We start from the raw sequence: 22,984 nt of genomic DNA, 5'->3' as shown, positions 1-22,984 counted from the left end.
TTAAATCTTCTCGCCACGCTTGCTTTGCAGATGCGTCGGAATCGAAACTCAACACATTAATATTCCACGTGCATCCCAACAGTAGAGCGTCCGTGACCTTTTGTTTCAAAAGCCTCTCGCACCAGCAGCAAAACGGGTTGCATACGTAAGCTAGGGCAGGTGTTTTGCGTTGACCGTAAATTTCTTATGGACGGCTTCCGTGGACTAAAAACGTAATTCAATTGTTGAAAGCACGGCGGAGAGAGGGTTTTAAAAAAAAGGGCTTGAAATTGTTCTGTAAAAAATTTAGATCTGCTTTAATTTTTTAAGCATCCATTCCGGTTTTCTCTGGAAGGAATTTTTATGCTTGTTAAATTGATTTTACTGCTGAATTATGAAAGCGAACAAAAACTTAGTCGTTAGTGATTCAAAAGACCTAAGAACCTCAGGGCTGAAATACTTTCGAAGGGAAACGTGAACCTTCAAAAAGCCCTATTTTAAACCTTAGACTTATGCAAAGGTTTGTTAGCAATCTCAATTTCAATTTTAAACTTATTATAACCTTGGTTTCCTACCTTTTTGAAGCAACATTTTATAAGTAATTATATTAGCAGGTTAAGTTATAAAAAGTAGGTCTAATTATCGACGCGAGGGAAATTCGGAGAAATAACGAGCAAGTCGCGAAACTTAATTTTCCAAGCCGCTGGTCTGTCGCAAACGCAGACGGCAAAAAGTCGTGGGCCATGACGATGAGTGAATCTAGTTGTTGATACTCAAATAAAATAAACCAAATAATACGACGCTTCAACTTGCCATTGTCTTTGCTGGGAAATACGCTTTCGGTTCAGAGAACTAAAAGTGTAGTGCGCTCGACAACGTACAATACTGAAGCACCAAAATCGGTCGTTTTGACAGGTTGTTGTTGTTGATCGGCGCCGAATTTTTTCCAATTTTCGTAACCGGAACGGAGATTAAAAGAGTGTGGAAAAAAACAGCGGCTTTGATGGAAAACTGGAGTGACAATTTTCGGTTCGACACGTTTTGTTTTCGCGAATATCGATTCCGAGAGAGAGACACATCCGGGGAAGAATTGGCACCGGAGTCGGTCGGAGAAATGAATAGCCACGCCGGTCATATTTCACGGCGGAGGCTCAAACGCTGAAAAGCCACCGTAGCACGCGGAGCGACACTAACTAATGCTTGTCGTTTTGCATGTCACCGTTTTAACGAGAATTCCAGCTGAAGCCGATGATGCTGGACCGCAACGGGGGTTTTTGTTGTATATTGAGTTATTAGGCACTGAAAAGAGCTTATTTTTCAAATGATTCGTGACTTTGTGTTCAAAACCAATTAAATGATTTGTATCTACCATGGAAATGCGACCAAACAACAATAGTTTAATTAAAAGTTTGCTTACAGAAGGAAGTTCAAAAGCGATTACACGATAAATGAGTTCCGTGATGAAAAATCTCATAAAATCAAAACTGTTCTATTGAAACACTAAAAGTTGAGCGGTCTTTTGATATGAAAACTTTTAGTTCGTATAAAATAATACAAATGGAAATTTAAAGAATAATCATTTCATTTTCTCTTTTAGATGCTGATGTTGGTGTGATTTTCCTACATTTTTGTAATTAATTTTTTTATGATATCGCTTGATTTAAGGCAACTGAATTTGCGAGCACAACAAGATCAGTGCCTTTCACACTCTTCAGTAGCCGCAGTTTTTAGTAATCAGTAATTAATTCAGTAATTAATTGTCATAAAAATTGCCTTAATTTTACGCTTGTCTTAAACCACTGTTTTATCGCTTCTGACCTGTTAATTTTTTTTATCATTTCTCTCGATTCAAATCATCTGAATTTGCGAGTACAACTACTTAAGTGCATTTCGCACTCTTCAGAAGCTGTAGTTTTTAATGATCTTGCCCTCATTTGGTAATTAATTGACATAAAAATATAGCATTTAATCGTCTTAAACCACCCTGTTTTATTCCTTCTGGCCTGTTCCATTTTTAAGATATGATAAGAATATTTAACTCTAATAGAAATAATAATGGGATTACAATAACTATAAATAGTTAAATTATCAATTCTGCAATATTGTTGATTAATAAAAAGAAATAAAAACACTGGGGTGTAACATAAAATTGAATTTATAAAAGAATTTATTAAAAAATTACTAAATAATCAATAAGCCGCTTCTGGTGCTAAATGATTTTAATCAGCTTTGGTTTTTATATGGCTTTTGCGTTGTTTTCATCAACAAAAAATTCGAATGTTCAGCAATGTTTATAGTATTGTATATAAAAAATATTTGCAGGGAAAAAAATTTACATAAAAAGTAGTATTAAATTGACGTAAACTAATTCAAGTCACTTGTCACGCTCAAGATTTAATAAAGCTGCTCACACAGGATTATTTGATGGAGTTAGGAAACTTTGTACTCACCCTCTTGCCAGTCAATGGCGTAGTTGAAGTAGGCGCCCATCGAGTGCACGTCCATGGCGGCAATCATGAGCAAGTAGGTGCCCATGCAGAGGTCGGCAAAAGCCAAGTTGCACATCAGAAACTTCGGCACCGTCATTCGAAACCTGCAAGATGCAGAAGGTGTTTGATTTTATTGACGTGGAAAATTGTTTATTCTTCCAATCAAATGAAACTTGAGAGAGTTAAAAAATTTAAGCTGCACTAATTATGTTGATTTGATATTCAGCTTTGAAGAAAAATCACTAAGAGATCGTTTTGTGGAAATAGGAAAATAATGCATTAAATTTCAGAATGACTGAACAGCCTGTTAAGATGCTAAAAAAAATCCCCCCATAAAATGGAAAAAAATACGCCAGCTTCAGTTAAAATTTGATATATCATTATTTTTCTATACATTTCAGTCAGAAATTATTTGAAAACTTTCGCATCAGCGAAAATTGATTCATTTCAGTTGTAATTTTTTTTGCATGGGTTTTCAACCAACTGGAAGCATTAAATGATATCATTGTAATTTTAACTCCATCCATTTGCAAATATAATTTCTACATCCCAGTCATTTCAGCCTCAAAAGAGTCTCCCAATGTGCAGAGTTTTATATTATTTGCCCAAAAGAGAAAGTTCTGGAGCAATAAAAATTCGCCATATTCAAAATATATGAGCAGTGGTGAAATTCCACATGCTATTTTACCTCCGCAAAAAATTAAAACGTTCTGCCTCTGCGCATTTTCACAGGCAATAATGATGTCTCGTTTCGCAGAACTTGATTCGAATTTCGAATTAATTATTACACCACCTTCACCGTCCTTTCATACCGTGTGCTACGGAAGGAGGCATTTAGACTGGTGGAAAAAGCTTTTTGAATTTGCTTAATTCACTTAAAAAAATTCATTCTGACAGATCTTTGTGAATCAAGATAAAGGCTTTAATTAAATTTTTTTATGATCTTTTTTGTTTTGATTTGAAATGGGTTTTGTGAGACATAATTATATTGCAAATCCCCTCTAACTCATATGGAACAACCCGGAACAACCCTTGACCGCTAAAAATTCTGCTGCTACACAATATGTTTTTAATACTTATTTCTATACACAATATCTACTTTGAGTCTTTGTAAATAATTATTACATTTCTTAATAAATTGCTTATATTTTGTAACAGGTAGTTCAGATTTCCATAACAAAATTGAAGAAAATCTGTATTATGTCTAAGCGAATAGTGAAGAAATATTGCTGCTGTTTGGAGAAAAATTAAAATAGTCTTTTACGGTCTTTTACTAAACTTTTGAGAACTAACTTGCTTGTACCAGGGACTTAATTAAATAGCATAAAAAGTCTGATTTGGTTTGAAAATAGCCTTTTTATAAGTCATAACATAATTGTGGGATAAAAATTGCTCACCTGGAACTGAGCAGGACGACAAGCACTGCAAGGTTTCCAAAAACGGCCGCCAGGACGACCATCCAAGAGGAAACCCTGAGCCACCAGTTGCCCATAAGGTCCTCGCAAGGGTTGAAGGCGTCTGGGGTGGGACTGCACTTGACGTCCCGGGTGGTGCGCGACAAATTGCCGCAGTAGGCTTGAACTATGAGCGGCGAGATGGCACCGCTCGGGTGAAAAACACCCTCCGCTCCGGATGCGGAACCCCCTGAGCCTCCCAAGTCGCTCACCTGTGAAGGAGAGAAACAACTTTTTGTTATTTTATACCCGGCCTTTGTTTTTAACTTTGCCCCCAGCGTAAACTTGCCGGGATTAAATTTCGAAGAAATTTCGGTCTTCACCTAAATTTAGCCACGTTGATTAATAGGGGTGTGTGTATAATTGAGGTCAAGCCTGCAAAGTTTTGATACTTTTCCCCGGAGAAATTGAAAAGAGCAGCTTTTTGGGAGTTTCATCGGCGACGTAATTGAATCTCTGCAAGTTATGTCAAAGTCAACTTTGTCAAAGCGATACGACACGTTGGCAGAATGTTCAAGAGTTTAAGATAAATTAGGAAGATTTGTACCTTGAAGGGAAACCTCTATTTCCCTCTGAAAATTTGTTTGCGATTTTTTATCAAATTGGTTGCCATAGATATAAAAATAGCACGTTCTCCGACCCCTGATATTTCATTGTCATGGCAAATATATTGTTGAAAAGAACCGTCAACAACCGTGCGCTGTCACTTTTGAATTATATCTCCGCCGTCTCGTGTGGAAAATGCCGCCGCCCACAAATTATATGTACCGGGTGAGGATTTTTTGGCAGGACACCAACAATTTTTGATTAATCGCACACCGTTTTGCTGCCGTAGCAAATTTCCTCTTTTCAAAAATTAATTTCCGATCAGCGTCGACAGCAAAGAGCGCGTTTTGCCAAAAAGCTGTTTTTTTTTTAATGGAAAAATAACAACTTGCCTGTCCAAATCCTCTGTGGGGATCGAGGAAGTAAGGGTCGAAATTGGGTGGGTTGTGTTGTTCGGCCAAGATGCCCCAGTCGACCGCGTTGTGCTGAGGCGTGCTCATGTTGTCTGGCGAGAAGACGACGCGGCCGAATTCGCCGAAACCTTCTTCTCCGGAGGAATTGGACGCTCGCTTTTCCCGAACAACAGTAGGTTCCGAGCAATATTTGGCTTGAATCATTTGCACGAAACGCTGCAAAAAAGTCATTAAATGGGTTCATGGAAACTTTCAATAGTTTTTAGTTAGATTTAGGAAATTATCTTTTGACAAAAATTGACGGGAAAAGATACCGAGTGGAAGCCGTCTTTGCGTTCATCCGGGAAACTGAAAGTTTCGTCAAACTTTCCAAGAATTATTCACTTAACACAAAATTTGATTTGTTATGCAGAGATTTACCATGCATAAAAATCATCTGTTAAGGGTTTTGAACGTTTCCACCGTCTTTAATATTCAAAAAATATATTTATGATAATTTAAATAAAATATAAGACTCACATGTGGAAGCATAAAGTAAATTTAAGACAAAGATCTTATTGTATTTAACGAAATTTAAAAAAAAAATATTCTTGCAAATTACACGTAATACACAGCAAAATAATTATAATGAATCTCGCAATAAAATCAATGTAAGCTTTGAAAAAGTTTCCCTCTAGTTTCATGAAAAATATATATATTTTTTTAAATGGAATTATTCTTGTTTAGGAATTTTATTCCCCAGACCCTACTGTGAAAGCTCTTTAGATAAAGTTATCGGGATTTATTTAATTCATTTTCCCGCAACACTTCTACGAAACCACGATTTCTGTTTTCCACAGGCAGAAATGTTTGGCAAAGTGATTCCTCTTAAAATGGCGTCAGATGTGAGACAAGCACGAATTTATTCAAAGTCGAATTTGATATGTACGAACTTTGAGCAGGAAATAATTAGCAGGGTAATTAAACCCTAAGGTGTGGCTTTCATGATAATTAAGCTGCCAGAAAAGTGTTTCTTTGCAAATTGAAATTTTCTGTGTAATTCATCATTAACGGTTGTAACAAAATCCGTTGCTAGTGGAAGAAAGAGACTTGATATTTTCAAGAAAGAGTTATTTCAAGATCAGCAGAGCCGATTTGCCTTTTGTGGTGTCTAAATTAGAATTTCCAAAACTTTTGAGCGCTACTGTTTAAAGGAGCCAATAAATTGGAGCATTTTATAATCCCTTTTCTCGCAGGAAGTATTAAATCACAAATCGCTTAACAAATCCTACAAACCTTGAAACAAATTTTCAAACAATTCCCTTTCATATTTCATATCATGGAGTGCGAGTTAATTACTTTTATAACAATACATTCAAAACCATAAATTAGTCCCACACGTTGCCACCAGTAAAAGAAATATGCAACCAGCTCGGCCTTCACGTAGAGCCGGTTGTATAAAACCCATTAAGCGTGTACTTGCAGTATGAACGTCCGCTTTCAGTCAAACCATTTCTAACTATTGTTGAAATGAATATTGCAGCGGACAAACAATTACTGCGTTTGCATCGCAAATGTTACAAAGTGTCCCTCATCCCTGCAATTTGCAAATAAATTGCTATCTAGGTTGCGAATTACGCACATTAGTCATTCAGGCGCTAAATTAACGCTAAACCAATTCATTGCCTTACACACTTCAGCTGACGAGGGGATTGCAATGCAGAAATTTAATTACACGTTCCCAGAGATTGACTTCATATTTTTCACAAACAAGGGGGAAAAACAGATTATGCTCTTTGTTAGATGGATCTGATTACTTCATCATTTATTTGATGAGAAAGTAACATTTCATGACAAACCTTATTCAAGTATTTTTAAGTGCTTTTTAATGTGTAAGTGTTTTTTTTTTTTCATTTTAAATTATAAATTTTAATATAAAATTTGTAAAAAAGAATTTTTATATATTACGGTGTGCAAAACAAATATTTGATAAGAAGCCTTTGCTCAATCTTTGCTCAATCTTTTTTAAAATTTTTATAACTTTATAAAAACACAAGAATTTCACTACGGGGAATCCTTTATGAAAATTATAAAATTGATGTTTTAATAAAATTTTTGAGTTCAGAGAGCAAGCAAGGGAGGAAAAAGACGTGAAACTTGATTCCAGCACTTGAAAAGAAATTGAGATCTTCTCTACATGTGTTCCAAGATTGAATTCACCTCTCCAACTGGCAAAACGGAAGCCGGAGAAGATTTCAAGAAAACATCTTACCTGATGTTTCTCGAACTCGTGCGGGTCGTGCTTGGCGGGAAACTGGAAGGCGCAGCAGTGATACGGGTAGTTGAGAAATGCTGCCGTCAAGTACTACACAAACGCAAATTACTCTCTTGTTCGCGGCTCGCAAACCAAACAAGGTTACCTCGAAATAATAAATGGAAGGGATCTCTTTGAGGCGCTGCGTGTCTTCCAGCCGGAGAATCTCGATTTCCTTCAGACCTTTGCTGGGCAGCTGCGAAATCGAAGTCTGCGACAGGTCCCTGAGAGAGATAAGAAACAAATTGACAGCTGCGCCGAAAGAGATAAAAACACAACCGGCAGCGACATTATTCTATCAGGCTACCTTTTCACCGTTACTCAAGACAAATCTTGACGCAGAGTGCTAAATTGAATTTCTTAATTTGCCGGGCAAGACGTGATGTCAGGCTCAGAAGGAGCTCAGACTTTCTCTTTTTTTAAAATCCAATTATCAAAACTTCCTCCAGCCCTTTTGCTGTCTGCTGACATTTGCAAGCGATATAAGCGAATGTTGAAATATTTATAACTTTCCTCTGCCTAATTTTCATGGAGACACTTCCATTTAAAATTTTAATTTGTTTCAATTTTCATCTGCAAATGCACCATTTATTCAGAATGCTCTGCTATATAATATACATATTAGCATTATTAGCACTAGCATCAAGAAATTAGAAGACTGGCAAAATTGGTTTCAATTTTTTTATTTAACTATCTTAAATTTTTTTTAATTCCCAGGTCAATTCAAATCAAAGAATTTTTTTATTTACTGGCTTAGATTAATTTGCAGTAATCAATTGAAATTGATGAAATTTGAATTGCATTTTAGTTATAAAATATATGACAGGACATCACTGATTTACAAACGAGGCATTCAAAAGTAAATTTTTTTCTCCAAAGTGAGGAAGGAAGAAAATTTGCAGTTTCTAGTAAAATTTGTTTTCATAATTGTCAAAAAAAAATATAAATACAATAAAAATAACTTAAAATTGTCTGAAAATATAAGAAAAGAACAGTGTAAAGTCTATATTTATTTATAATCAGACAAAATGCGTCAAGATACGTGGTCTGAATTAAATTTTGGATTGAGAATCATAGGATTTGATTAGATTCTTGGATCTAGAAGTTATGGAGCACTAAATTTCTTACTATTAAAATTCTATCAAATTCTATTTCGATAATTAATTTAAAAGTATTTAATAATTATTCATCAAATAAAATTTTTATATAATAATTTAATAAAATGTTTCTATGCATAAAAAGAATAATTGTATGTTTTAAAGTTCACTGAACCCATTTTCTCTACAAATTTTTTTTGCAATGAATTTATTTTACTTGTTTTCTATTGTCTGCGGATATTAATTATCTCGCAAAACTTTCTCCAACTTGTTGTGAAGACTATAAATTAGTTAAACTATTTTTCATCGCTCTGAAGCACGTGTTTAAATATTAATGGATTCCGCGCGTTTCTAATTGTTTAAAATAATGCCAGGTTCCCAAAGTCGTTTTTAGTTCATTCGCAGAAAGTGGGTGAAAAGCTGTAGGCTTATTGTTAGACTACGAGACGAATGCGCCCCTCTTGTTATACTCACAGCTCGCGGAGGCTCTTGAGCCCTATGAACGCCTCGGGATGTATCACGACCAGCGCCTTATTTCCTTTGAGACTCCTGCAAGCAGAACACAAAACATGACGAGCCATTTTCATGTTGTTTCCACTTGTGGAAGCAGAGCGAGTTTGGCGGGCTGCCTATCCGGCAGGCGAGTCTCGCCGACGCATCAAAGTGAAGTGCCTGCCAAAACGCAGCGAATTAATTCGAGCTCTGCAGCAGTTTAATCTTGCTTGCTGGCATCGCGGCAATACATCGTTCGATATGTGCGCAAAAAACGCGCGGCGGGTGTCATTTGTAAATAAATGATCCTTCTCGCGAAATGATATTATTTTTTCTCGAGCGCGCTGCTCCGAATCTGCTCGTTGAAGGAATAACGGGTGGATTCTTTTCGGGAACTTTATTGCACTTTGACAGCTACTCCAAACAGCGCGATGTGTAGAGCTCTTGAAGGGAGATGCGCGTTCCTTGAATTTTATAACAGAAAATCTTTTAAAATTGAAAATTTTTAAATTATTTTTCAGGTTAATTTTTACACAGAGAATCTTGAAATTCCATAAAATCACGACAATATAGGACTAAAAAAAAGGGCGTTAATAGACTTGTTATATTTTTTTGTTACAATTTATGAAGAAATATTATTTTTAGAATGTTCGTTCATAGGATCAAAAATGCATCTGTGACTAAATTGGCGGTGATTTCTTCTGTTATAGCGAATGATAAACGCGATTTTCATCTAAATTAATAAATTTCAATTGAAAATTTTCTCCCCTTATCTGAGATCTCAGGTTTCCCGAAAACACAAAATCTTTTCTCTTAATGAGCATATTATCATGCTCCCTTCAATGCAGGACGCCTATAATTTTTGCGCCCGACAACTTCCCTTTTGATTATTTTTGATATTATTGCTTAGGCCAAAGTTCAATGTCAATGATTTGTGAATTTCACTTTTATAACGTCTTAATTTATAATTCAAACAAAGAAATAACACTGTTCTACAATCCAAAAAATCAGAAGATTCCAACCAAAGTCAATTTTGCAAATGATCAAAATAATTACATAATTAAGAATACTGCTTATGAAAGTCAGCTGGAAAGTTTTAATTGTGGAAAGTACACAGCAAAAATATATTACATCTTTTTTATGAGGAGCAAATTTGTTTAAACTTCATCTGAAAAAAAAAATAAAAATCAATTTTTTTGAAAAACCTACTTATAATTTATTTAATTAAAAATTAAATTCGTCCAACAATTCCTTTTCTTTTCAAATTAATTTTTACAATGTAAACAATGTGATAAAATTTAGACAAATAAACAATAATAGTATTATTGAGCGCTAATTTTATAAATAATCTGATAAATTTCTTTTTGTGCGCAACTCCCTTCAATTTCTAAAGCTCAAAGCTCTTTCTACGTCTGCCTATTAAATGTTTCGCCCGTCTTTATAGCAAACTGCACACTATCTTTTCTCTTTCATGTTCCTCCAATCTGGAAACGCTCGCACTTGGGAGCCGCCCTGGGTGAACCAACCTCGAAACGGCGCGTTTGTACGGCCCGGGTGCGTTTTTACGAGGTCACCTTGCGTGCGTTGCCTTTTGTGCTTGATCAGGTGCTTGCGCAGCTCCTAGAGAGCACTTAGTCAACGCCGTCGAGGCTTGAATGCCGCTTTGACTTCAAATGACTAATTACGCGACCCGCAATCTGCATCAGACACCGACGTTTGTCACTTATGTGTTTGCTCGGCTTATACACAAGAGAGGGTGGCTTATAGAAATGCGAGACCCCCTGCCGCCGCTTAATTATTTTCGACGGCCAACCTTTTGAGGGAGAGGACTGCGGAGCCTTTTTGTACTGCTGCTGGATTCCATTAGCTAATTGAATATATTTCTTATTCGTGTTTTGTGTAGGAGCAATTCAATTTGCTTATTTTGTATTTTCTTTTGATAAAAGTGAAAATTAGCAGGTATAAATTAAATTAATTAAATTATGGTGCATAACATTTAAATGTTCAGAAAGCACAATTTTTAATCAATTCTGTTTCAAACTCCATTTCGATTTTTGCTCAGTGTGGAATTCAACAACTGTAGAAACAATTCATACCAAGATTAACTCGGTGTAAAACATTTTCATAAATTTAATTTAAAAAAAAAAATCTTTACAGTAAAAGCAATTTTGTTTTTAATCATTAAATGAATATATCTCCTATTTCACCTTTTAACTAATCAAACTCTTTTTGAAAAGGAAGATCAAAGAACGACACTGGTTGGGTCAGACAGGCTGTATCGCATCAATCAAGAGTCAATTTATTTTCTTGAGCACATCAAAAGAAGAGCCCGCAGGAGAGGAATATCATTTTGAGACTCATTAAAAACCCAATTTTCAAGTGCCAAAGTTTGGCATTTGAGGAAACAAGTTCCTGGATAAAATGGGCTTTTTCCTTGTTGCAAATACAATTTTTTCTGGATTTAAAAGTTATGCCACTCGCAAAACGGTGGAATTTACTTGTTGCCTTTACAGAACGTTATTATTTCAAAAAACTTTCTTCATTGTTGATTTTCTTTAAAATTGCTGCTTACCGTGTTTTTCTTGAATAATAGGACAGACCATTGGTGCAACTGTGGTGGAGCCATATTTTGATAATAATTAATAACAATCAATGAGAGGACGAAGCCTGTTTTTCAATTCAACCATAGTTTTTATCAAGACTGTCTCTTGGAACACGGTGAATGAATTTGGCTCTAAGTGTAATGAAAAAAAAATAAAATGCAATGTATAACAATTGAAAATCGATCAATTTTAGATAAGGTCCACGTATGTGCCGTTATTCAATTCATTCGCCGTGATATTGAATATTTGACTTTGCCAAAATGGAAAAAGGCCGTGCGGAGATAAATGTCGATCTTTAATATTGATGGTCCGCGCAAAAAATGAGCCAATAGGATTTGATCCCTTTCTATTATATTTCCGTGTTGTTTCGCAACGGGCGGGCGAGCGAAAAACTTGCGTGCCGGTGGCAGCTTTTCACAGAAGAAAGAAGCATTGTGTGCGACACATCGGATATTTGGGTGAAAGATGCGTCCACCGGTCTCCTCTTTTTCCTCACTTTTCAAAAAAGGAACCCTCTTTACGACTGAGGAAAACGGCGTTGAAAGGGGTTGCTATAGTGTGTGTGGTACCATATTTGTAAGAAGTACTCACAGTTTGGCGATCTCGGCCTCGTTGAACGCGTAGTCCTCGACCTCACTGATTCTGTTGTAGTTGAGCAAACTGCAACAGGAAAATCAATTTCAAGCATATATTCAAAGAGGTGCTTCCGCAGCCGCGCTCGTAAAATGTTATATTAAAGCGCGATGAGAGTTTTCAGAACAGTTTTGCTTTTATAACTTCTAAAAGCCGGCGCCTCGTAAAAGTTGGTGGCAGAGACGGAAAATTGAAAGATGCTACTTGCCATTTATTAAGAACTCGACTTTTAGAAGTTTGGTTTAACATAAATGATTGCCTTTGCCCCAAAAATAGGAAATGTAATCAAAATATTTGACCCAAACTTCAAACTTTTTCCATGAATTTCTATTTACAGAACTGGCGAAATAGCCCGTTTATAACAAAAAGACGACGTGAAAGCTCAAATTTTAGGTAGGAATTATATCAGGATGAGATATGTTTAGCTAAAAGTCTATAAAAGTGCCTTAAATATTATATATCATTTTTTTCAAATACAAATTAAGTAGCTTATAAATAATACAATACAATACAATGAACTATACAATAATTGTGCTAAAAATAGATAGTTAGAAATTGTATTGCAAAAAATTCTATAATACTGGCCTCAATTTTGGTGAAAATTAAAAAAAAAGCATTTTTAGCAGTTTAATAAAGAAAATTAATTTTATGTCAATTTATAAAAAGTCTGCATGGACTCTGAAATTTTAATCTGGTGAAGCAAAGAATTAATTAGTATAAAAGCTGCCTTGTTACATAATTTACTTTTTCAAAAGAGTTGTAACCAACTTTTTTTTTATTCACGAGCCTGGATTTTAATCATTCTTTCACAACACGAAACGTTTCGCGACAAAGGAAAAAATCTAAATTAGTCTTTCGGAGATCAAAGAAAAGAATTTTCCAACTCACAATTGCTCGGTGCGCACGCGGACTGAGTTGGAGGTGACTTTGGCAATGCGGTTGCTCTCCAGGTCCCTGAAAAAGAGTGCAGAAAACACGCCGGCTCCAATTAAGTAAGAAGCAAAAAGAGTAAATAAAGAACGGCGGGAGCCAATCGCGTCTCCAAATAAATCTGAAAAGCGAACCGCCACGTCCGTACATGGGGCGAATTGGGCCATATTTGTCTTGGGCCGGAGACGCAATTCGCTTCCGCCAGCTGAAGCTTGGAGAAAAAAATCATTTCGAAAACATCGGGTGGGCGAAAGAAAGAAAGAAAGTGGCACAACGGGAAAAACAATAATTCATAGCGGAACCATGATTCGGAAAGATTTAGGATTTTAATAATCGCGAGGGAAAAGTAATTGAAAGACTCATCAAAATAAATGCAAGAATGAACGCGACACGCATTCCGCCCGCAATAATTCTGGCAGGCGAGAGGAAAATGCGCGCTGACTTAAGCTCGGCTCAATGAACCGAAAGAGAAGAAGGAGTTACTCACACCATGTGAAGAATGGAGCTGGTTTTGAGACCACTCAAATGCGGCAAGGTTGTAATTCCGGTGTGAACGATGCGGCTGCAAAAAGAATTGACGCCATCAGTGTTCGCCGCGTGGAAAATAACAAGGGGCGAATCGTGTCCTCTGCACAAAAGCCATTCAAAGAGTCAACTTTCCGGAAGGAAGCAAATGTAAAACGATCTGTCAATTATCGAGCAGATAAAAAAATACTTATCGTTAATTCTAGAATCACAATTATGCATTTTAATTCAATTTGCTAATTTCTTAATCACTTGGAATGTTATTTTCAGCACGAATTAAGTAATTTTATGCTGATTGACTAGAACCAATTGTTTATTTCATTTTTTGTTGAAACAAAACTTGAACATAAATTTTGAATTATATTTTTGTTGTTTTAACTGACTATTTTTGTAATTTCAATGGGCTATTCAATAAAACACCATTGTTTGTGAATGAAAAAAATTTCTAGTGTTGCATAATTATTATTTTAGAATAAGTTCCATGTTGAGCAATAAAAAGTAAGATGAAAAAATTCACTGAAAATTGTATTCATCCGATAATAAATAACAAAAGTGGGTATTTGGAACTATTTTCAAATTGCAATTTGGAATCACAAAATCTGAATATACATAAATTTTGTCCCAATAACGGTAGCAAGGTCTGCCCAGGGACCATATTGCATATCAATATAATCAAATAATCGCAAGAAATTGTTGTTATCGGAATTTTTTAAGTAGTAATAAATTATTGGTTCTTCTTCAAGAGGAGCTTATTTAGTACTGAAGATTATAAAATAAAATCTCAATGCTTATCATCGGAGTTATTTGCTGGAGTGCCAAACTTACAATTATGAACATTCCCCCACATTTCATTGCACTTCATATTTACACATTTTTAAGATTGACAAACCCATAAACATTATTTTACCCTCCAAATAAAACGAATAAAAAGCAGAATCCCGACAATTCCATTAGAGTTCTGCGCATTATTGAATTCTCCAGAAATAGATTTGCGACCTTTGTGGGTACTCATAATAATGGAATTTCGTCAACAGCACCCACGCAGTTTATTCCTCTCAATGTCAAGAGAGCACTCAAAGACGCAATCGTGCCACAAAAATTTGGCGGTGTCATTAAAACTTACATGATTTTCAAGCTGGGCATGTTGATGTGGAAAAGTTTGAAGGGCAAACTCGTGAGCAGTGGTGCGTGGTCAATATACCTGAACAACAAAGTGGAAAAAATTAATCCCCCGACTCTTTTTACAAAAATTTATGGCATGAATTTTTTATTATTACTCACACTGTTCGCAGCTTGGTGAGATTCTCGAAGGCGCCTGCCTCGATCGCAACCAGTTTCCGCAATTTGAGCAAGACGCTGCGCCAAAAACAACAGGCAAATTTATTATGGGGAGCAGTGCGAAGGCAGCTGGTTAAAATATATGAGACGCGCCGTGTGGCGCAAGGGTCGGTTGCATACGCCCGCAGGCTTATTTGCACAGAGGGTGGATCTTGAATCTTTGTTTTTGAAGGAGGCGCTTCACAATTTTGTTATTATTTTTAGCAAAGAGTATAAAAAAATGTATATAATGAACGCGCCATTTTTTTTTATAATAAATGGAGATATTAAAATTTTATGTAATATTTTGGTTTACATCGTTTATGGAGCTATTTTTGAACATTGACAAGATTCAGCGAGAAAAGTTCCTGCACAATATTGCGTTTTCAGTTTGCGTTAAATGCACAGAAGTTTGATTTCCGTTGATGAAGCGATTAATTAAGAGTTGAAAATTAGTATTCTGACTTTAACAAAAATGTGAGAGACTAAAAATTGAAGTTCGTCAAATCATTCGCACACAAGACTTAGGAAAATCTTTACACAATATTTTTTTACTTAACATTTTTGTTCTTTGACAATAATGTTATAAAAATAAAATTAAAATTTTAGAGCGAAAAATTGATTTTGAATTGAGGTGTTGTGATTTCTACTGTATTTTCATCTTTTTCTGTACTTTTCATGAATAGTTTTCTCTCTCTGTGTATTCACGACAGATCCAACATTCAGAAAATAAATAAATAAATAACCTAAATGACATTTCACTGATTTAATAACTTAAAAAATTAATTATTAAGATTTAATTTACTCTTTTTGGGTTACGAAACAAATACAAGAAAAATTAGAAAAAAATCTTATTCATATCTCTCGTCAAAATTTTTGTTCTAAAATAGTTCAAATTTTAAAGATAAAAAATATCCCAGATTTTTGCAGGAATTTGCTTGCAACGCGCAGATCAAAAATACGTAAATCTCAATTATGAAGAAGGATAAATTGCTTCGATTTTTACTGAAAACCCACCAAACTCTGGCTACCCCTTTTTTTAATCTGGCAAAGCCCCGTGCAATTATGTATGCAATAGATTATTCATAGGGGACGGGAACGGGGGTGCGAAAAAATAATCGAGTTACATGTCCTGCAGGGTCGAACGGTACGGCTGGAAAGCGTCGCTCGGGATCGTCTGCAAGGCCACGTTAACCAGAGATCTGCAAACACATAAAGTATAGAGACGGACGGTCGACACACACCACAGTCAGTCGCCACTTTCTATTACACAGAGGAATAAACGGATCGTCGGTCGAGACCAGGCAAAAGTTTCACCGCGAATTTCTTGCCGCGGGCGCCAAGAAACAATAACGGCTGCTCCTCCTTGTTTTTTTTTCTGCGGTGCTCTATGCGAGCAATTTTGACTGAGGCCGGAATTTTGTCGAGGCAGCTTTATTGCTTCGAAGCAATCAAACTTTCATAAGTGGCGATTAGTGTGCAAATAACAACAGCGAAATGGGTCCCTTTCAATCAAATTCAGACAACAAGCACCGACACTTGAGAGGTTTATTTAATTCTGGAAAGGGAATTTATTGGTGTTCCTTTTCGAGCATTTTTGTATTGCCCCCATCGAAATCAATCAGAAAAACGTCTTATTTTTCTAAATCTGGAAATAGAATTGAGCATCTGAAAGGTTTCTCCGGGAGAACAATAATTATATTTTTCTTCCCCGGTTTGATTGCTGGAAATGTTCCACGTCTTAATTGGTGCGTGGGCTCATTCTGTAAGATGAGACTTTTCCATTAAATTTGACGACGCCTCTCCTCTATGTAACATAATTAGTCTCAAAATTATACCTGGTACAACAAAGGCTCTAATTAAAAAGCAGTTTGTAAATTACAGGCTTTGATGAAATTTTACACCAGCAAAAAAAATAACAAAAAAAGAATGTTATAAACGAAACTTTTTTTACATATTACAAAACATTATTCATTGACACTTCGCAAAAGACAAATCCCTGGCTGTTTACGATTGTTCCCAGTTTCAAATTTAATGGGAAAAATAGCAAAATTCAAAATATTTTTCCATTTTTTTGGGATGTACAGCAAATTTGAATATAAGGTGGTAAAATTTAAATTAGAATACTAAAATCATACAATCCCTTTTCTTAGTGTCCATATGACTGTGAAATTTACAGAAGTACATAGCTCAATATCGGTATAATTGAGAAGCTAATTAATCACGATAAAAATAAAATTTCCCGAGCTATTTAATTATTGACGGTATAGTACAGAAATAATTATATTGTTGTTGCAGAAAGTGTCAAATCATATTATGAATTATGATAAATGATGAACAAGGATTTTTCTCAATGAGCATTTTGGTTTTTTTTTATAAAAAATAAAAATAAAAACTTATAGCTCATCATTTATATATGATATAATAACGGAAAATGCTAGGTCAAAAAAAAATATGACGTAAATATCAGAATTAAGTAAAATAATAATAATTTCACTTCCAATCAAATTCGTTGAAACTCTCTTGCTCTGTTTAAATTAAAATAATGAATCAATTTAGGAAAACACTCAATATCTTCAAAAAATTACTGGAACTGAACTAGAGTCTACTTTTTTTTTTTTAACAATTTAACTCGGCACTGGTTTTTGCAAAAAATATTTCATGGTTTTCCCCAGACACTGAGGTCCCCTCATCATATTGATATTATTCGCCTGCTTGGTTTCCCGTTTGGTTATAAATAAGTTCACGTCTCCCATTCTGCGAAGTGGCCGTGTTTAGGTGGTGTTTTGCACAACGTTGCGGCCTTAATATCACGGTACCAATAATTTGGGGTTGGCCGGCTTAAAGCTCGGTCGGCAGCACTCAGTCAGTCGCTCGACGGGAAACATATAAATCGCATGAAAGTTGGGCGAACCATTAAATGCGGCGCCCACTTTGGCCAGCAGGGGGTGCAGCCCGCCCTCTTTGCACCTGCAGGATTTCCGCCGTAAAATCCGACGTGGGATGCAAAAAATGACCCCCCTCCTCCCCTGGTCGCTAATGGCACCCAATGGAGCGGCAATCAATTAAAAATCGACGGAGCAAACAGGGGCTGTTTTACACTCACATCCGCTGGACGCCTCTAGCCAGGTCGGCGGGGATGAAGGTGAGGCGTGGGCCGCTGCATTTGCACTCGACCTCCACCTCGCGGCCGTCCTCGGTCGTGTTCCAGCATCCGCACGGCTCCGCCTGAGGCAAAAAGAGAGAGAAAGTTTAAGGGAGAAAGCGAATCTCAGTTTGCGGGGGTAGTCGAACATCGGTCTCGATCTCGGGGGATAGGGTTTGTGATGGTCCGGAAGCAAAAAGTAGTTAGTAGGGCTATAGTGTTTTGCGCTTTGTATTTCTATGTTCCTCTGAATCCTCCACCAAGCTCCAAGCTCTCTTCCGAGTCTTGGTTTTATTTCACGAATTTATATTTAATTTTCCGAATACGTACAAGGATACAAAACATCAATAAAGAAAAATATGGAACCTTCTGAACATTCGAATTTGGTTCTAATTTCTAATTTTAATAATTAATTGATTGGGGAGCTTGACCTATATACAAGGAAAAGTTATTAATTTTCCTACAAATTAGCCACTTGACAAGAGAATGAAATGCAAACCAAATATATAAAATTTCCTTCAAAAACAAAAAAGTGAAGATTACTATCCTTTTGTGTTTTTTATTTCTTTTAATGTGTTTTGTTTTCCGTAAAAAAAGTTTGTAAACGTTGGCAAGAACGTTAAGATGTGGAGTGTTTTTAATAATAAATACATTGATGATTAATTTTAAGACAGTATATAATATGTACAGTATTTATAAAGTATTATATAAAATTTTATAATCTTGTAAATTTTCGTGAATTTAACAAGGCGTGCAAAATGCTTGAATCGATATAAACAAGAACTTTAGATCATTTGAATTGTTAGCTAAACCGCCTAAAATTTATAGCCAAAGCGGAAAACTCGTCCCGTAAATCGATATGGAGCTGCTGTAAAGATACAGAAATTGGCTAGTCCTAAATATAACACTATCGTTAGTGAAAAAAAAATGCATCTCCATCAAAGGCACTCCATTTAACTTTCAGCGCGCGCAAACATTGCTTGTCAATAATGCTTGTCACTTTGTAACGGTGGACGGTGGACACATTTCTGAAAAGGGAATCCACATGAAAAGGAACAAAAGTGAAAAACGGATGCGCTTGTTTAAAAAAGCTGGCGAAAACGGCGCGAGACGAGCCGCACGCAAATGGTGCGACTCTCGACATCAAAGTGACACATTTGTAAAGGCGTCATTCTGAGCTCGAAAGGCACGCGCAGCCGAAATCGCGAGTTCAAGGAGAAACATGCCTAATGAACTTTGGATCTGGATGGCGTTATTTCAAGCGTGAGTAACTTCTTGTTTCACGCCAAACAATCCAAATAAAGCGGCGCGATTTTGCTTCTCTGTGCTTCTCTGCTTGAATTGGTACTCAATTTCCTCGCAGTTAAAATATGCTAATTTGATGCTTTCCAATTGAACAATGACAATATTAAAAGGTTACAAAACAAAACCATTCAAAATAGCATAGGAACAAAAACAAAACTTTTGAAATAAGGCTAATCTTACTAAACATTTTTTGGAATTTCATTGAAAATGCTCCTTACCTGAACTTTTTTCAACTGATTGATTTCATAATTATCATTTAAACGTATAAATTGCATAAATTTTTATAATATTCCTTACAATCCTTTAGATGTAAAATATTTAAAGATAAATAAATTTGATTTAATGTCGCATTCAGGGAAAAGTATAAACATAAATAAAAAAAACAGCTATGATTTGCACTCATGTTAGCTGATGAGGCCGAAAAAGCTGTCTTTATCAATAATGTAGCAGTAGATTTTCCATGGACCAGAGAGTGCTACTTTTGGATGCATTGCCTTAAAGTGGATTTTACATAACGTTGGAAACGAGCCATTGACGAATTTGAAAGGTACAAACCAATAACGCCCAGAATAGATATTTTCCATTTTTCTCTTTTTAAATTATATTTAGGGAAAGTAAACCTTCTCATTAATGCATTAACATTTTTCTCATAGAAGGGCCCAAGAACTCTAAATATTAATTTAAAAAAATTTATTAATTATTTAGCAGCAAAGATTTAAATTTCATAAAAATAAAAAATACACTAGGTATAGCTTGTCCTTCAGCAGCAAAAGATGGTACTATCTTGAAATTCGACGATAAAAAATCATTAGTTCTAAACTGATCAAAAGATAATCAGTAGTTTTTTAATTGACATAATTATAATTAATTAATTATATAATACAACTACTCTCAACTAATTAATATACATTTATTATACAGTTACAAGTGATAGAATCAACCCAGGCATGCAAATGCACCCGGGTATCATTTGCAGTTTGCATAATCATATTACCCGACTCATTTGTTCGCTGACGATACCCTCGCCCGGAGCACTGCAGGAGGGTTGATAATTTAATTTTGTGCTATGGGAATTACGCTTGCCCTACTATCAAGACGGAAGTCACATATTTATCACCCGCATAAATCCTTTCCTAATTCATTACAAGTAATTTTCATTTCATCACATTCAGAAGATATTTAATGAAAGCGCAATTATTTTTAAAAATCTAATTCTCCCTTACCTGGAGCTCAGGATCAGTAAACTGGAACTGGCTAGTGTCATTGGTGTTGTAGACTAGAGAGGCAGAAGTGTTGTCGGGGGCGGCGGTGGCCCCCGCAGCCGCCACCCCCAGGTGGCCGGCGCTCGTCACATGCAGCAGAGTCAACAGACAAACACCAGCGCTGCGGGCAAACAACAATGATAAAATTATACGGTGCGTCTTTGTATTTTGCAGATGCTACACGGTAGAAGAAAGGATATATTATCTCGCACTTGTCCTCAGCACCCTTGGGAGAGCATCAATCACCCTCCAAGGTGACGTGCGAGCCAGCAGGCGTAGCTAATTAAAGCGCGTGATTCGCTGCTTTTGTTTCCGCAAGGAAAAGTAAAAAGATAATCGAAAAAAGTCAAGAAGTAAAGTTGCAGGAGAAAGAAAGTTTATTTCCTTGTTCATTAATTCAAGGAAAAATCTTCAGGGTGGAATTTTCAAGTCGTAACAAGAGGTCCTTCATAGGTTATAAAAATTTCATTGTTAAACAATGTAGTTGATTAAAATTAATAGTTAAACAGTTCAATACACGTTTCTATAAATAAAATTTGTCAATTAATTATGAAATTTTACCAGTTTTGATCCAAAATAATATTTAAATCAACCAAATCCAAATTAATATATTAATTTTCTTTTATTTTTTATTTAGAAAACAAAATTAGTTTGGAAATTATTTTTAATTTGCTTACTGGGGACTGTTGTAGAGGAATAAGTTTCCACTAGGCCGATGTAAAGATATAATTTTACCAAAAGCTTTAGCTGACTTCAGATTACATTTATGTTTCTCCTATTAAAATTTTTAACTTTAAACCGTCATTATTAGCTACATTTTTTATAGAAGATAATGGGATAACATTAATCAACTTTATTGACTTAAATCTCAAATCAATTTCGAATGACAAACACATATTTGCCGCGCCAAGTTTAACAACCTAGATTGTCGCAACGCGTGTCTCTGAATCAGCAAGCAGGCTCAGCGTGGTGGCAATGAAAAAAATCTCTCCGATTCCCCACGCCCTCGCGACATTTAATCCGGGACACACGCCTGATGCACCCGAGGCGATATAGAAATCAATTTTCCAGGCGTTGTTCTGATACCGACAAGCGAAACAGGATATAGGTGGCGGGAAAAATGTTTCATTTGCCGGCCGGATGGGCTGAATAAAATATAATGAACAGCGTGAACATAATACCACCTTTTGAAAAATTTCAGCTTATCGACCTCTGCCTCGAGACCCGCAAAAAGGGGGAAATGAATAATAAAAAGCGGTCGCCACTCGTTCGCAGGCCCGAATTACCAAAAGGCATCCACTGGCGCCCAGCAGCGAATCGCAAAGCTGTGACTTTTGCCAGTTTGTTGTGTCGTCGTTTCGCTTTCGAATTAAAACAAGCATTCATTGCAGATTTCGAGACGTGTGGGATTACAGCCGAGAGGGCCAATTAGCGTGATTGTTTTCCACGTCATATCGCGTGCAAGTTACGGCCTCGCGTATTAATTTGGGCCCGATTTACCCGCGCATCAGGAGGAAGTGGAGTGAAATTAGTCCCATTGTCCGCTTCGTCAGCTTTTCCCCAGACAACTAGTTTTGTACGATGGTTGTTGGAAAAAGAAATCTAGGCTCGCTAAGTTATTTTTGTTAAGTGCATTTTGTTCATAAAAGATTGAAACTGGATTTTTCATGAAATCAACCTCAAGCCTTGTTTCAGTGGGAATTAAAATAAAATTTAAGTGCAAAATAAAAATACAATAAAATAAAAAGTTGATTTTTTGCAGACGGAAATGGAAACAATTCTTTTGAAACTTTTTCAAAATGTTAAATTGCATCACTAATCACAATACATACACCTATGATGCTTCAACTTTTACTTTATTGCTTTTAGGCACTAGGGCGAAAATCAAGTTACCCAATTAACTTAAAAGTTAAAATTAAACAAAAATGTCAGACACACAGGGTATCTCTATTTTCCAAAAGGCCAACTTATTAATTATAGAATACCTCTTTTCGCAAAAAATTTAAAATAGGAAGTGGTTGTAGAGAAATTCCAATATTTCCAGAAAGATTTTGCCGCATTGCATATTTTCCGAATTATTTTCCCGTCAGAAAAATAATTACCATACATATTGCAGGATAAAATTATTGTTTTACATTTCTGGTAAATTCTATTCTTCATTTGGAAGGATGAAAATGCAAAATTTGGCGCTCAACCAATAACAGAGTCACCAAGGGATTAATAAAGGCCATTAGAATGTTGATATGCTCAACTCGATAAATGCAAAGCGAGCGACAGTCCAATGTCGCCTTTGCGCCAGGGGCTCTTTTGGCATAAGAGTTCCTCTTGATTTCAAGAGTTTTAGCCAATATTTTGCCGCCTTTCCTTTATTGTCCAAGATAAATTAATTTTAGCTCAAAATTAAAATTATCCTCATTTTTGGGATGGAAATTTTATGATGGAGAAGAATAAACAACAATAACCATCGACTCCTTCCATGTAAAGAGATGCAACACAATATA

The 22,984-nt window shown here is 35.9% G+C and overlaps 1 protein-coding gene across 1 annotated transcript in view; it reads right to left on the bottom strand.

Annotated features, from left to right (window-relative positions):
• Positions 1-22,984, bottom strand: part of LOC132193561 (thyrotropin receptor-like) — a 45,557-nt gene that overhangs the window by 11,331 nt on the left and 11,242 nt on the right. The window contains exons 2-15 of the mRNA XM_059614310.1: positions 20,445-20,604; positions 17,878-17,999; positions 15,899-15,973; positions 14,736-14,810; positions 14,578-14,655; positions 13,417-13,491; positions 12,888-12,953; positions 11,958-12,026; positions 8,746-8,820; positions 7,281-7,398; positions 7,133-7,225; positions 4,861-5,097; positions 3,866-4,134; positions 2,430-2,572 (exon numbers count right to left, since the gene is read on the bottom strand). Coding sequence (XP_059470293.1) covers positions 2,430-2,572; positions 3,866-4,134; positions 4,861-5,097; positions 7,133-7,225; positions 7,281-7,398; positions 8,746-8,820; positions 11,958-12,026; positions 12,888-12,953; positions 13,417-13,491; positions 14,578-14,655; positions 14,736-14,810; positions 15,899-15,973; positions 17,878-17,999; positions 20,445-20,604 — 1,655 coding nt within the window. The remainder of the gene's footprint in view (positions 1-2,429; positions 2,573-3,865; positions 4,135-4,860; positions 5,098-7,132; positions 7,226-7,280; positions 7,399-8,745; positions 8,821-11,957; positions 12,027-12,887; positions 12,954-13,416; positions 13,492-14,577; positions 14,656-14,735; positions 14,811-15,898; positions 15,974-17,877; positions 18,000-20,444; positions 20,605-22,984) is intronic.

Source organism: Neocloeon triangulifer, unplaced genomic scaffold (genome assembly GCF_031216515.1).
Source record: "Neocloeon triangulifer isolate White Clay Creek 2 clone unplaced genomic scaffold, ASM3121651v1 ptg000004l, whole genome shotgun sequence".
NCBI classification, from domain to species: Eukaryota; Metazoa; Arthropoda; class Insecta; order Ephemeroptera; family Baetidae; genus Neocloeon; species Neocloeon triangulifer.
The sequence above is the reverse complement of the archived record's forward strand: the minus strand, read 5'-3'. Positions and strand labels throughout refer to the sequence as shown.